The following is a 16,507-nucleotide window of genomic DNA, read 5'->3' as shown; positions in this document are numbered from 1 at the left end:
TGTAGGGTTGATGTTAAAGGGGTAGTTAAACCCCTGCAGCCTGGCTATAGAAACTGTTTGAACAACCAATCTGCTATATATTTAAAATGTTCTTACCGAATACCTAAAACTTGTCAATTTCTTACGATTTATGAAAGCACAAATCCCAGCGTGCTGTGCAAATGTGCATCAGGTGTGATTGGTGGAGTATTTCGATGGTTGCAGGCTTCAGACAAGCAGCTGGTAACGCACAGATTGCCAATCTCTATAATTTCCCTCTTTTTAAACAGCAGATTCAATCGCCAGAATAACTGCACGCCGTTATTTTATGTACAAGAGAATTTCTTAGTAAATAATGAATAATTAAAAGAACAGCTTTTGGACAACAGGAGTCCTTGTTAATTTATGAATCTCCTACTTCCAACAAAGATGTGTAGCTGCTGTGGATATTTTTTTGCTTTTGTGCCGATTTTTTATTATTGAAAAGTAGGAGTATATTTCCTCAGCCATTTCTCTAGTAGAGTAAATCTACCCTGCCAGCAAGAACAAATTGTGCACATTTCTCTTACTCTTAATGAGTTCATAAAAAGTCATGAAAATATTAATATTTTAGGATATATTTATTCCTCCTAGGCAATGGGTGATATTTTTTAAAACTTTTCTAACAAATAAAGTCTACTTTTCTGCCGTGGCTTTAGAAAATACTCTATACAACAACACAATGACATCTACACAAATTTGTGTAGCACTTCAGAATAATCTTTGCAGGCAAAAGGTTGAACTTTCCCCCACAATTTTTAAACTCTTCCTCCTCATTATGTTCCTCTCCTCTCTGACCCCTTTCCGTCCCTCTCCTTTCTAACCCCTTTCCTTCCCTCTCCTTTCTAACCCCTTTCTGTCCCTCTCCTCTCTAACCCCTTTCCGTCCCTCTCCTCTCTAACCCCTTTCCGTCCCTCTCCTCTCTGACCCCTTTATGCCCCTCTCCTTTCTGACCCCTTTACGCCCCTCTCCTTTCTGACCCCTTTACGCCCCTCTCCTTTCTGACCCCTTTACGCCCCTCTCCTTTCTGACCCCTTTACGCCCCTCTCCTTTCTGACCCCTTTACGCCCCTCTCCTTTCTGACTCCTTTACGTCCCTCTCCTTTCTAGCCCTTATACCCCTCCTCTTCATGTTCTCTTCCTTCTTTCCTTCAGTTATTTCACCTTCCGTTTGAAGAACATGATCTCTATTTTAGTGATTTGTGGGGGTCCCGGTCGTCAGATTGCTATCCCCTATCGATCAAGACCCTACTTTTACCAGGCAAAGCTATACATTTCTCTATAACTGGTTATTGATTTGATTGATGGCTGCCCATGTAACTATTAGGCTGCCTGAATTAGGCTGCTCAAAGAGCCATCCTGGATCATAGAGAAACGGATCTTTAGTAGGACACCCCAATTATTTCCATGTGGCACAGAGGCAATACACTGATAAATAAATAATGCATTTAATAAATGGAAATAAAAGCTTGGAATATACTGTTTTTATATGGACGGTAATTAATAGACTTGGAATTGACTCATGATTAAAAGTGGCAGTGATGTATACATTTACACAGGAGATATTTCTCATCCACACCACTGCAGTTGATGCATATTTTGAGCCCATGCCATTTTTTTACATTCAGAATGTCCTTTCTTCACATTTCCTATACATTTCAAGACCACTGTTGACTTTGGCACACACAAAAAACTGATAAAACCTCCCTTAAAACATATCTCAGGATGCTTTTGTTTTAATGTTTGTTAAGAGCCATTCGTGCTTCTTACATTCCCCAGTAAATACCACAAGTCACTATGATTTTTCCTGTGTTAAGAAAATCAGTTGGAGATAGAACGGCTGTTTCCTGTGGTTTATCTACATTATATAAAATATTCACATTAATTGTTAATTTGATACACAGGCGGCAAGACTGGGAATACTGCCATATCTAGACCAAGCATTGTAGTAGTGGAAGCGCTGCAGTTGCTGATCGCACAGCTCCCCCGATACCTGTACAGCTGTGTCTGCTATTTGGCAAAGAGAACAAAATATATAAAGCTCCCTCAGCTAAACACAGAAAAAAAAAGACAAAACTCTAGATAAAAAGTACAAAATAACAGATGCTTCAGAATTATACACAGCACGTTACAACTTGACCTGTTTTCTTCAGTTTATTGTCCTGAAAGGTGACTGCTACTAAAGGGATTAAGGTCTTCTTCAGAGTTTTTATTTGGTTATTTGATATGTCTTTCAGCCAAAATTAGGATGAAATCCAAAAACAAAATAAAGTAAAATGTTTGAGATTCACTTTTAAGGATTTTTGAGGTCATGAAGTTTGTTCCACCATTATAACTAGCAAAAATGTGGACCCATTGTACCACCAAGAGGTTTGGTTCAGGAAACCCCCAAGGGAATCATCTACAGTAGGTACGGAAAGGATTCAGACCCCCTATACCCCATCTTGAAAGAAAAAACTGAATTGTAGATATTTTTGCTGATTTACAAGCAAAAAATCTGAAATATCATATGGGCATAATTATTCAGACCTTATGCTGTGACACTAAAAATTGACTCTCGTGCTGTCCATTTCCTTCTCTTAAATATCATTTTACTCCTTCATTGAAGTCCGGCTTTGTTTAATTAAACTGACTGGACCTGATTAGGAAAGGAACACACCTGTCTATATGAGACCTCACAATGCATGTCAGGGCACATGAGAATCATGAGGACTAAGGAACTGTCCAAGGAACTTGGAGACAGAATTGTGGCAAGGAATAGATCTGGCCAAAGTTACAAAAGTTTGGGACGACCACAACTCTTCCTCTACCCTGGTCATGCAGCAATTATGGGAAAAGAGCCTTGGTGAGAGAGGTAAAGAACAACACCAAGATCACTGTGGCTGAGCTCCATGCAGTATGGAGATGGGAGAAAGTTCCACAAAGTCAACTTTCATTGCAGCCCTCCACCAGTCGGGGCTTTATGGTACAGTGCGCCAATGGAAGCCTCTCCTCAGTGCAAGACTTTAAACACAAGGAGGACTCCCAAACTATGAGAAATAAGATTCTCTGGTCTGACGAGATGAAGATTGAACTTTTTTCTGTTAATTCTAAGTGGAATGTGTGGAGAAAACCAGGTAATGCTGATCACCTGCCAAATACAATCCCAACAGTGACACGTGGTGGTGGTGGCAGCATCATGCTATGAGGGCAGGGACAGGACCACTGGTTCTAATTGAAGGAAAGACAAATGCAGTACAGAGATATCCTGGATGAAAACCTCTTGCTGACTTCTCTGGACCTCAAACTGGGCCTAAGGTTCACCTTCCAACAAGACAATGACCCTAAGCACTCAGCTAAAATAACAAAGCAGAGGCTTCAGAACATCACTCAGCCAGTGCCTTGTGCTAAACCCAATTGAGCAACTCTAGAGAGACTTGAAAATGGCCTCCACCAACGTTTACCATCCAACCTGAAGGAACTTGATCTGTAAGGAATAGGCAGAGGATCCCCAAATCCAGGGGTGAAAAACTTGTTCCATCTTCCCAAGAAGACTCATAGCTGCACTAGCTCCAGTTTATCTTGTTTAACCCCCTCCCGACTTGCGCCGTACTAGTACGTCGTGAGCCAGGTCCTGGTGCAGGAAGAACAGATTTATAATCAGAAGAAAGCCAAAGTCATCACAGAGGGTCAGCAGATCGGAGATACCTGTAGGGGAGAGTTACCTTATAAAACCAGGTGCAGAATGGGATAGGATGCCACGGGTCTATTTTTAATGTTGTAGTTACTGGGTCAGTAATTATTTATAGTGTCTGGTCTGTGGAATCAAGCCTGGAATCACTTTCTTCATATGGTATTAGAATCAATCATCTTGGAGAATGGAGGATGTGACCCTTCTGCCTTCTTGCAATCTCTGGTTTCAGGACCTTTGGAGGACCTTCAAAGGTTCTGAAATGGCTCTTGTGTACATGTGTATTGAGAGCAGGAACAGTTATACAAGGATTTTATGGGTCAAAGTCCTTCTCGGAATAAAACTTGGTGGGTGGCTCCCTAGAAGGCGTGGGCCCCGGGCTACCACCCAAACCCCACATATTATATTTTACTACCAACTATAATGGTTTAAGGGGCCTGTTATTACTCCTCCATGTATTAATATTTGGATTTGTTCTGGGCTTTCAAAGGGGTTTCAGAGAAAGAAATTAAAGCTGCCTGACTGGTCCAGCCATCCCCCTGACCTAAGGGAAATCTATGGAAGAAACGAAAGTTCAGAGTCCATAGAAGGAGCCCATGGAACTATCAGGATTTGAAGAATGTTTGGAAGAATGGGCCAAAATCCCTTCATGCTAATTACTGTCTCTATACTGTAGGTGACCTGAAACTGTCACCACAAAGTATTAAATATATTTCACTAAGTATTTTCAATATCCAGTGTTATTTCTCATTATTACACATAACTAATAATGGACATCTAGAGTCTGATTTCTTTGTCATTGTATATTGAATGGGTTGTGGTGAAAAGGAGATTGGAGGAACATAGAGGAGTTGTATGCAGGGACTGACATTATTGTATTGTGATACACATGTGCACCTGCTCCAGACACAAATTTTTTACTACTGACCTTAAAGGACCTGAAAGATGACGTCATCCACAGATCCTGGTTTTGCAACACTGCAGCATCGGGCATATTTGAGAGGTAAGTAGTATGTGTGTGTAGTGTGTGTATGTTTTCCAGTCTGTTTGGTGTTTCTGTCTACAATAGCACTACACCTATCCTACACTACAATAAAGCACAGCACTACTACTATGGTGTCCTATCCTGTACATATGGATACAGCACTTCACTACTCCTCCTATTATATATAATAATTCCTTTATTTATATAGCGCACACAGATTACACAGTTCTGCTCAGAGCTTGTCAAATCAGCCACTGTCCCCAATGGGGCCCACAATCTAAACAACCTACTAGTATGTTTTGGAGTGTGGGAGGAAACCGGAGGACCCAGAGGAAACCCGCGAGAACACAGATAGAACATATACACTCTTCGCAGATGTTGACCCTGGGACTTGAACCAGGTCCCCAGTGCTGCAAGGCTGTAATTCTAACCACTGAGCCACCGTGCCGCCCTACCTTGCAATTGTAACCACTGTTTACCATACCCATTTTGTTCTTTACACCATACTCCTCCAATCATCTCAAAATCACCACAGAGTAAAATAGCTTCCCCAATAAGCTCATCCACAAATGAAATATACAAAGGGTAGAATAAGCACTTAATTCAATGACATTGCTGAGTTTTTATCATAGAACAATTTAAGAAACTCTAAACGTGGCCCAAACTTGACTTGACTTGAGGTGTAATTCTACAACTACATGGTTCAATGTCTTCATACATCAGGAACACCCTACTGAATTCACCTGTTAAACTACATGGTATACATTAAGGTGGGACACCCAGTCCCTGAAGGGCTAGGAGGAGGTCTGAGGACATTCTTGGATAGTAGTATAACTAAACGTCAAGGGATAGTAAAATTACCCTGGTGATGAAGAGGTCACATTTGTACAAAATGCAAAAACTAAAAAAGTTAACTCTTAATTGCTATCCTTAAACCTCAAAAACGTTGCACTTTCTATTACAGTAATAAAATTCTGTCCTGGGCATGAGGTTAAAACTTTAACCTTAAAGAGGCACTGCACAGTTGGCAACTGCAACACAACAGTCACTTTTCCTTCCACTATGATACAAAGTATAGGAACAGTTTAATGGAATCCACATCTTTTCAGTAAGTTGAAGTGATATTGAAAAGTCTCGAACCAAAATGATGAGAGTATGCACCACACACAAAAGAGAAAGTGACCCTTCTACATGTACCAAGGGGAAGTCTTCAGTGTAACTAGAGACATGACTGGAACAAGCAAAAACAACGACCCTACATGCTGTATGAATAAACACACCATGGAGTTATCTATCCATACTTTGGCAACAGGAACTACACAATTACTACATTAGTTCTCCAAACCAAGTCCTAAACATGTAGATCACATTTGAAAGGGTCCTTAGTAGAGATGAGCGAACATACTCGTCCGAGCTTGATGCTCGATCGAGCATTAGCGTACTCGTAACTGCTCGTTGCTCGGACGAGTATTTCGCCCCCTCGAGAAAATGGCAGCTCCCGCCGTTTTGCTTTTTGGCGGCCAGAAACAGAGCCAATCACAAGCCAGGAGACTCTGCACTCCACCCAGCATGACGTGGTACCCTTACACGTAGATAGCAGTGGTTGGCTGGCCAGATCAGGTGACCCTGGGATAGACTAGCCGCTGCCCGCGCTGCTCGGATCATTCTCTGTCTGGATGCCACTAGGGAGAGAGCTGCTGCTGGTCAGGGAAAGCGTTAGGGTGTTCTATTAGCTTACTGTTAGGCAGGAGTGATTCTCAAAGAACCCAACAGCCCTTCTTAGGGCTACAATAATGTTATAATTTTTTTTTTTTTTTATTTGCAGCTAGTACCATATTGTGAGGAATTAGCAGGGGGACTTGCTACCGTTGTGTTTAGCTCTTAGTGACACACATATCCACCTCAAACACCAAAGTGGGAAAATTTATTAGGGGTTTGAGTAGAATTAGGCACAGTCTGCCAGTTTCTTTTTATTTTACGTTTATTTTTTTCATAACTCAGCGTCATCTCATCTGGCATAGTAGTGTGCTGTAATACTTGGCTAGAAAATAGCCATAGGAGAATACAAACGTCTTAATTACGCCTACAGTAGCGTTATATATATTTGATTTCTGGTTGATCTGCTGGTGGCTGTACTTGCTGCAGTGCATCTACTATCAAATTGGGAGCAATTTGGAGTCAGACTTGCGACCACTGTGTTTTAGTGACGCACATATCCATCGCAAAGACCGAAGTGGGAAAATTTATTAGGGCCCGGGGTTGTATTTCAATTAGGCACAGTCTGCCAGTTTCTTTTTATTTTACGTTTATTTTTTTCATAACTCAGCGTCATCTCATCTGGCATAGTAGTGTGCTGTAATACTTGGCTAGAAAATAGCCATTGGAGAATACAAACGTCTTAATTACGCCTACAGTAGCGTTATTTATATTTGATTTCTGGTTGATCTGCTGGTGGCTGTACTTGCTGCAGTGCATCTACTATCAAATTGGGAGCAATTTGGAGTCAGACTTGCGACCACTGTGTTTTAGTGACGCACATATCCATCGCAAAGACCGAAGTGGGAAAATTTATTAGGGCCCGGGGTTGTATTTCAACTAGGCACAGTCTGCCATTTCCTTTTTTATTTTACGTTTATTTTTTTCATAACTCAGCGTCATCTCATCTGGCATAGTAGTGTGCTGTAATACTTGGCTAGAAAATAGCCATAGCAATAGGATAGCATCGTTTGGTTTTAAAAACTAAAAAACACAAAAAAAAAAAAAAAAAAGTTAAAAAAAAAATACAAGTTATAACTCTCATTTTCAAAATGTTTAACCCGAGGGCTAGGGGTAGAGGACGAGGGCGGGGACGTGGGCGTCCAACTACTGCAGGGGTCAGAGGCCGTGGTCCTGGGCGGGGTGAGACACCACCTGCTTATGAGGGAGCAGGGGAACGCCGCAGAGCTACACTCCCTAGGTTCATGTCTGAAGTTACTGGGACTCGTGGTAGAGCACTGTTGAGGCCAGAACAGTGCGAACAGGTGATGTCGTGGATTGCCGACAATGCTTCGAGCAATTTGTCCACCAGTCAGTCTTCCACGCAGTCCACCCATGTCACCGAAATCGGCACTCCTCCAGCTCCTGCACCTCAGCCTCCTCCCCCCCAGTCTGCCCCCTCCCAGCAAAATTTGCCATTTGAACCGGCATACTCTGAGGAACTGTTTTCTGGACCCTTCCCACAGTCACAAACCACTTGTCCGGTTGCTGATGAGCAATTTTCCGATGCCCAGGTTTTCCACCAGTCGCAGTCTGTGGGTGATGATGACCTTGTTGACGTAGTGGAAGAAGTGTGTAAAGAGGTGTCCGACGATGAGGAGACACGGTTGTCAGACAGTGGGGAAGTTGTTGTCAGGGCAGGAAGTCCGAGGGGGGAGCAGACTGAGGGATCGGAGGATGATGAGGTGACAGACCCAAGCTGGGTTGAGAGGCCGGGTGAACACAGTGCTTCTGAGACGGAGGAGAGTCCTCGACCAGAACAGGTTGGAAGAGGCAGTGGTGGGGCCAGACGGAGAGGCAGGGCCAGAGCTGGTGCATCAGCGCCAAATGTGTCAACTAGTGAAGCTCCCGTGGCGAGGGCTCCTGCGGCGAGGGCTAGATTTTCAGAAGTCTGGAGGTTCTTTAAGGAAACACCGGATGACCGACGGACTGTGGTGTGCCACATTTGCCAAACCAGGATCAGCAGGGGTTCCACCACTACTAGCTTAACTACCACCAGTATGCGCAGGCATATGAATGCTAAACACCCCACTCAGTGGCAACAAGCGCGTTCACCTCCGGCCGTGCACACCACTGCTCCTTCCCCTGTGTCAGCTGATAGTCATCCCCCTGCCCAGGACCCTGCCACAAAAACCCCATCGTCACCTCCACGATCCTCCACAGCATCCACCAGCGTTCAGCTCTCCATACCCCAGACGCTGGAGCGGAAACGCAAATATAGTGCAACCCACCCGCACGCCCAAGCCCTTAATGTGCACATTTCCAGATTGCTAAGCCTGGAGATGCTGCCCTATAGGCTAGTAGAGACCGAGGCCTTTCGCAGCCTCATGGCGGCGGCCGCCCCTCGGTATTCGGTCCCCAGCCGCCACTACTTTTCCCGATGTGCCGTCCCAGCCCTGCACCAGCACGTGTCAGACAACATAATCCGTGCCCTGACCAACGCCGTTTCTGACAAGGTCCACCTGACCACGGACACGTGGACGAGTGCTGCCGGGCAGGGCCACTATATATCGCTGACGGCACATTGGGTTAACTTGGTGGAGGCTGGGACCGAGTGTGACCCTGCGGCTGGTCATATACTGCCGACGCCGAGGATTGCGGGGCCTACCTCGGTCCAGGTGTTTGAGGCCTACTATGCCTCCTCCTCCTCCCACCCCTCCTCCACCTCCTCCTCCGAACGACCATCCGTGGGCATGGCGCCATCAGTCGGTAGCTCTAGGCACAGCAGCAGTGCCGTCGCTAAGCGACAGCAGGCGGTGCTCAAACTGCTGAGCCTAGGCGATAAAAGGCACACCGCCCAAGAACTATTACAGGGCATCACGGCGCAGACTGATCTGTGGCTGGCACCGCTGAACCTGAAGCCAGGCATGGTTGTGTGTGACAACGGCCGTAACCTGGTGGCGGCTCTGCAACTCGGCAGACTGACACATGTGCCATGCCTGGCCCATGTGTTAAATCTCATAGTTCAGCGTTTCCTCAAGACATACCCCAATCTGTCTGATTTGCTCACGAAGGTGCGCCGCATCTGTGCGCATTTCAGGAAGTCCAGCACAGATGCTGCCACTCTCAGGGCAGCGCAGCGCCGCCTCCAACTGCCCGCTCACCGACTGTTGTGCGACGTGCCCACGAGGTGGAATTCAACACTGACCATGTTATCCAGAGTTTACCAGCAGCGCCGAGCGATTGTAGACTGCCAGATGTCAACTTCCACCAGAACTGGTAGTCAGGTCAGTCAGCTTCCTCAAGTCTACAATGAGGAGTGGACGTGGATGTCTGATATCTGTCAGGTGCTGAGTAACTTTGAGGAGTCAACACAGATGGTCAGTGGCGATGCCGCCATCATCAGCCTCACCATCCCGCTGCTTGGCCTGTTGAAAAACTCTCTGGTCAGCATGAAGTCGGAAGCTTTGCGCTCCTCACAAGAGACAGGGGAAGAAGATTCCCTTGTTGATAGCCAAAGCACCCTTAGGTCTGTTTCTCAGCGCATATCGGAGGAGGTGGAGGTGGAGGAGGATGAGGAGGAAGAGGAGGAGAATGTTGGCGAGACACAAGAGGGGACCATTGTTGAGTCCTACACTGTTGAGCGTGTATGGGCAGAAGAAGAGGAGTTGGAGGAGTTGGAGGAGGAGGAAATGGACAGTCAGGCCAGTGAGGGGAGTGAATTCTTACGCGTTGGTACTCTGGCGCATATGGCAGATTTCATGCTAGGCTGCCTATCCCGTGACCCTCGCGTTCAAAGAATTTATTCCAGCACCGATTACTGGGTGTTCACTCTCCTGGACCCACGGTACAAGCAAAATCTTTCCACTCTCATCCCTGGAGAGGAAAGGAGTGTGAGAATGCATGAATACCAGCAGGCCCTGGTGCACAAGCTGAAACAGTATTTCCCTTCTGACAGCGCTAGCGGCAGAGTGCGTAGTTCTGCGGGACAAGTAGCGAGGGAGAGTAGGCGAGCAGGCAGCTTGTCCAGCACTGGCAAGGGTACGCTTTACAAGGCTTTTGCCAGCTTTATGTCACCCCAGCAAGACACTGTCACCTGTCCCCAGTCTCGGCAGAGTAGGGCTGATCTTTACAGAAAGATGGTGAGGGAGTACGTAGCTGACCATACCATCGTCCTAAATGATCACACAGCTCCCTACAACTACTGGGTTTCAAAGCTGGACATGTGGCACGAACTGGCGCTGTACGCCTTGGAGGTTCTTGCCTGCCCTGCCGCTAGCGTCTTGTCCGAGCGGGTTTTCAGTGCAGCTGGTGGCATCATCACCGATAAGCGTACACGCCTGTCGACTGACAGCGCTGACAGGCTGACGCTTATCAAGATGAATAAAGCATGGATTTCTCCTAATTTCAAATCTCCAGCAGGTGAAGGAAGCTCAACCTGAATAATTTATCCACTCCTCCTCATTTTCCTCCTTCTCCTCCTCTTTCTACAGTAAAGCAGAGGAAACTGGCTGTTTTTTGACAGGGCCCACTGGCTCTAGGTATAGTACTTTATGCATTTAATTTTTCTGGAGGGCCACCGACACGGTCCTCTGTTTTAAACAATTTTTGGGAGTGCCACATACAGGCACTCAATCTATTCAATTTTTCTGGAGGGCCACCTTTCCGGTCCTCTGTTTTAAACAATTTTTTGGGACTGCCACATACAGGCACTCAATCTATTCCATTTTTCTGGAGGGCCACCTACCTGCTCCTCTGGTTTAAAAACTTTTTTGGACTGCCACATACAGGCACTCAATCTATTCCATTTTTCTGGAGGGCCACCTACCTGCTCCTCTGGTTTAAAAACTTTTTCGGACTGCCACATACAGGCACTCAATCTATTCCATTTTTCTGGAGGGCCACCTACCTGCTCCTCTGGTTTGAAAAATTTTTTGGACTGCCACATACAGGCACTATCCAAATTGAATTGTCTCCATAGCAGCCTCCACACGTTGTCTCCATTGCTACCTCCAAAAGTCGTCCATATAGCTGCCTCCATACATCGTCCCTTTATCAAACGAGGTTTGTCAGGCCGAAATTTGGGTTGTTTTCATGGATTCCACATCAAAGTTGTTAACTTTGTCGCCACCCTGCTGTGTTATCCACAAAATACACTGGCAAACTTTTACCATTTACGGATATTATTTCAGCGCTTCTTGCGCATCTGTTTACATTCCCCTCACCCGCCATATCCTAAACTTATAAGAACGCTACTACACTTGATCTTATACAAAAGGTTCTTAGAAGTGCTGTTTGGGGAGTAGCCTAGAGACAGGGGCTTGGATTGGCGAAAGCTCGCCTAGCAGCGGAGCGCCAGCTCCATGCGCATCATGCGCTTCTTGCGCATCTGTTTACATTCCCCTCACCCGCCATATCCCAAACTTATAAGAACGCTACTACACTTAACTTGGTGCAGGCTGGGACCGAGTCTGACCCTGGGGCTGGTCATATACTGCCGACGCAGAGGATTGCGGGGCCTACCTCGGTCCAGGTCTCAAAGGCCTACTATACCTCCAAATCCTCCCACCCCTCCTCCACCTCCTCCTCCTCCGAATTACCATCCGTGGGCATGGCGCCATCAGTCGGTAGCTCTAGGCACAGCAGCAGTGCCGTTGCTAAGCGACAGCAGGCGGTGCTCAAACTGCTGAGCCTAGGTGATAAAAGGCACACCGCCCAAGAGCTATTGCAGGGCATTCCACATCAAACTTGTTAACTTTGTCGCCACCCTGCTGTGTAAGCCACAAAATATACTGGAAAACTTTTTTCATTTACGGATATTATTTCAGCGCTTCTTGCGCAGATGTTTACATTCCCCTCACCCGCCATATCCCAAACTTATAAGAACGCTACTACACTTGATCTTATCCGAAAGGTTCTTAGAAGTGCTGTTTGGGGAGTAGCCTAGAGACAGGGGCTTGGATTGGCGAAAGCTCGCCTGGCAGCGGAGCGCCAGCTCCATGCCAAGAACCAACTAACATAGTTTTAACTGCAGCACCTTTAATCTACTACTAGTTCACTGCCTCCATACATCGTCCCCTTATCAAACGAGCTGTGTCAGGCAGAATTTTGGATTGTTTTCATGGCTTCCATGTTAACTTTGTCGCCACCCTGCTGTGTAATCCACAAAATATACTGGCAAACTTTTATCATGTACCAATATTATTTGAGCGCTTCTTGCTCACCTCCTTTGGTTCCTCTCTGCTACCCATTGGTTTGAAGCCTGAGTCCATTTAGGGTATGTCGCCATGCCACTCTCTAGCCTTCCGCTGATGCCGCTGCCTCTGCATGCCGTCCCCTATAGTGTCAGGGTCAATTATTGGATGTTTTAGATGCTATCTAGCTTCATTCTGTCACTCTGTCATGGCCATGCTGTTGCCCATAATTTTGGCATAATGGTGCATTTAAGCAGCCTCAGAGGCATCCATGCATGCTGCCCCTGCTGTTTCCTGTCCATTTCCGTGGTGTTTCCATCCTTTTCTGAGGTTCCCAGGTGTTTGGCCAAGCTTCCCTGTGCAGAGCCTTGGTCCCCTTGAAAAATGCTCGAGTCTCCCATTGACTTCAATGGGGCTCGTTACTCGAAACGAGCACTCGAGCATCGGGAAAAGTTCGTCTCGAATAACGAGTACCCGAGCATTTTAGTGCTCGCTCATCTCTAGTCCTTAGCATTAAATAATAAGTTCCATCTTTGAATATCCAGGGCACATAAAAGGGATATTCTCGTCTGTGCATTCACATTCAGTTTCATTAATCTGGCTTATATAAACATTTCTTCAATTAGATGTTGTTAAAAATGTTTTACCTGTGTGAAGATAATTTCTAATAAATGTAGTGATATGGTCCCTTAGAAACAAGACTGTGTCCTTGGATACGACCACCTCTGGTGGGGGGATTGCACAAAGAAACAAAAGGTTTTTGTAAATAAAATGTCTGGGAGTTACTGCATGCCCTACAACAGTCCTGTGGTAATGATTGCTGAAGCCAGGAGGTCAGACAGGACTCAAGAGCGCATGTCTGGCCTGCTAGAGTGCCGAGTGGTCGTATCCAAGGAAGCCATCTCGTGAGAAATTATCTTCACACAAGAACATTTTTTTTTAATAACATCTAATTGAAGAAATGCTTACATGTGGCAAATGAATTAAATTAAATGTGAATACCCAGATGGGAAAAGCCCTTTAAGTAGGAAACAGGAATATGCTTAAAGGAAACGTGTAAATGTAACGGTTTCTGATATGTAAACAAAATTACAACAAGAAAACAGCTTCCCGCAGCTATAAGACATTAGTTTCTGCTATTTTACCAAAGAACAGCCATACACAATACAATATGCAGGGTATTACAATCCAGAAATATAAACCAACAAAGAAAAGTCAGCAGACACCAAAGTGACCCAAAAACATAAAAGTACTACCCCTTATCATTGCTACTAAGTGCCAGTTAATGGTAGACTGTGCCCCTTTGAATATATAATGTACGTATATCTGTACTTATATCAGTAATGAATAGTCATATTACAAGGGCTGCATTTGGGTTCCTTTTTAATTAGAAATCAATATAATGCTTCTACTTTTTTATATTTAATCGTGCAGATTATAGCAAAGCCCAACTGACTTTGTGAATGGGTTTTGCACAATCCCTACAAATGCACGCTCTATACCCTCATATGAACTAATGCTACATGACCACTACATGTAAACACAGTGATGATGATATATTACTCCTATCCTGTGTATATATGTTCACAGCGCTGCACTACTACTCCTACACTGCATATATGGGCACATCTCAGTACTACTACCCCATCCTGTATATATGGCCACAGCTCATTACTACTACCCTTACACGCTAGCTTCAATGCACAAGTTCTGTAGGTACACAGCATGCACCGTGAAGCTGGAGTAGTACACCCTGCCTTCATTGCACAAGTACTATAGATATGCAGCATGTACTATGAAGCCGGAGTAGTACACCCTGGCTTCACTGCACATGCGCTGTAGGTACTCAGCATGCACTATGAAGCCGGAGTAGTACACCCTGGCATCACTGCACATGTGCTGTAGGTACACAGCATGCACTATGAAGCTGGAGTAGTACACCCTGGCATAACTGCACAAGTGCTGTAGGTACATAGCATGCACTATGAAGCCAAAGTAGTACACCCTGGCATCACTGCACAAGTGCTGTAGGTACACAGCATGCACTATGTAGCTGGAGTAGTACACCCTGGCATCACTGCACAAGTGCTGTAGGTACACAGCATGTACTATGAAGCTGGAGTAGTACACCCTGGCATCACTGCACAAGTGCTGTAGGTACACAGCATGCACTATGTAGCTGGAGTAGTACACCCTGGCATCACTGCACAAGTGCTGTAGGTACACAGCATGTACTATGAAGCTGGAGTAGTACACCCTGGCATCACTGCACAAGTGCTGTAGGTACACAGCATGCACTATGAAGCTGGAGTAGTACACCCTGGCATCACTGCACAAGTGCTGTAGGTATACAGCATGCACTATGTAGCCACAGCAATACACCCTGACCTCACTGCACCAGAGGTGTAGGTACAAGGCATGCACAGCAAGCCATAGTGTTCCAGCTTCATTGAAGTATTAAGAAAGTACGTGCATGAGCTTTGCATGTGAGTCCCTCATCTGACTCGCATCAAGAGAAGTATAAACACCCCATAAGGACCTGTGGGCTGTTTAGTGTCCCAAATCCACCTGACAGGTTCTCTTTAACAAATCCAAGATGCCGCGGGTGGAAGTCAGTGCGGCACTGGTCAGATGGAAGAGACAGGAAATGTGTACATGCCACCTGACCTAGATATATTGCCAAATTGGCGTCCGAACAGCCAGTCTGGAAAATGAAAGCCCTTAGCAACTAGCCATTGCTGTGCTTGAGTAGAGGGAGTTCCCCTGGCCGATCATAGCCATGGCTAGTAGTTCGAAGTGTTTGTTTCCTGGATTGGCTGTTTGGCCACCAATCTGGCAATATATCCAGGTCAGGCGGGTGGACCCGATTGGGAACAACAGATCAGCTCATCTCTATTCAAGAGAACTGACACTTGTTATCCTACCCCTATGATGTGCCACATTGTGGGATCAGAAGTGCAAGTTTCTTGTAATTCGGCCTTTCAGTAGGTCGGGCACTGCTATGCCCTACTACATATAAAACAATGTATTATATCCCTACCTTAGTTCATTTTCTATCCGAAATCCTCTTTTTCTTCCAAGTTCCATCAGAAAATTCCTTCTGCTTGTCCCCATCTTCCTTTCCAGTAGATACAGAACTATCCCTTCAAATTTTATTTCATGTCGGTGAAGAGTAGAAGAAACGTGGACCAGCCTGGGTTTCTTTTTTATAGGAACCAACGATGCCGACCTTACTAGGTCCATGATCTCAGCTTAATGCCAGCACCACCTTGCCTGTGCCAACTATTCCACTGGCAGCTGCTTTTTATATCACCGCCACCCATTTATTTCAGTTTTTCCTGCCAGTTTGGTGGTTTGTTTGTGCTAGATCTTGTACATCTGCACAGATATTCTCTCCATTTACCAGAAAGTAGAATTATTTTATATCTGCAAATGTCTCAACAGATGTTCTTCTAATTCTATGGCAACAGTGAGACTTCTGTCCTAGTTACATGTAAGAACATGATGGAAATTTGTATATCAAACATTTCTCTAATGTGATACTATGATTATGTGTTTTGCCATATTATGTTGGGGAAAAAAGAAGAAAGATTTCAGGAATTTGTCATCAAAGGGATTCAATAAAGCAAATAATGGAGTGAAGCAGAATACCTGTCCGACAAGAAGAAAACCGATGACCTGGAGTAAACGATCAGTCATTGATCTTCTCCTATCACATATGATACATTGCTATAGAATTGAAACCAATTTAAGGATAGTTTCCATTGCTAGATGTCAGTTTATGTACGTGATGTTTTTAAGGTAAGGTTATACTTTGTATTGATTACGAAGCCAAGTAGGAATAAGAGCATTTTTGCCGGGTTTCCCCGACTTTTCGGGGATCGCGCCGGGGTTTGTGTCGCAATCACACCGGCTTTCAAGCGACACAAATCGGGGGACGAGCCGC

General features: G+C 45.2%; 1 protein-coding gene across 2 annotated transcripts in view; it reads right to left on the bottom strand.

The window, feature by feature from the left end:
- DNTT (DNA nucleotidylexotransferase) overlaps positions 1-15,821 on the bottom strand; it is a 221,801-nt gene extending 205,980 nt beyond the window's left edge. The window contains exon 1 of one of the 2 annotated variants that reach the window (XM_072130021.1): positions 15,602-15,821. In XM_072130021.1, coding sequence (XP_071986122.1) covers positions 15,602-15,804 — 203 coding nt within the window. In that variant the 5' untranslated portion in view covers positions 15,805-15,821. The remainder of the gene's footprint in view (positions 1-15,601) is intronic. The other variant, XM_072130020.1, reaches the window with a different exon arrangement.
- Positions 15,822-16,507: the final 686 nt, after the last annotated feature.

The sequence above is a fragment of the Engystomops pustulosus genome, chromosome 11, assembly GCF_040894005.1.
Source record: "Engystomops pustulosus chromosome 11, aEngPut4.maternal, whole genome shotgun sequence".
Classification (NCBI taxonomy): Eukaryota; Metazoa; Chordata; class Amphibia; order Anura; family Leptodactylidae; genus Engystomops; species Engystomops pustulosus.
This window is presented reverse-complemented; position numbering and strand designations above follow the sequence as displayed.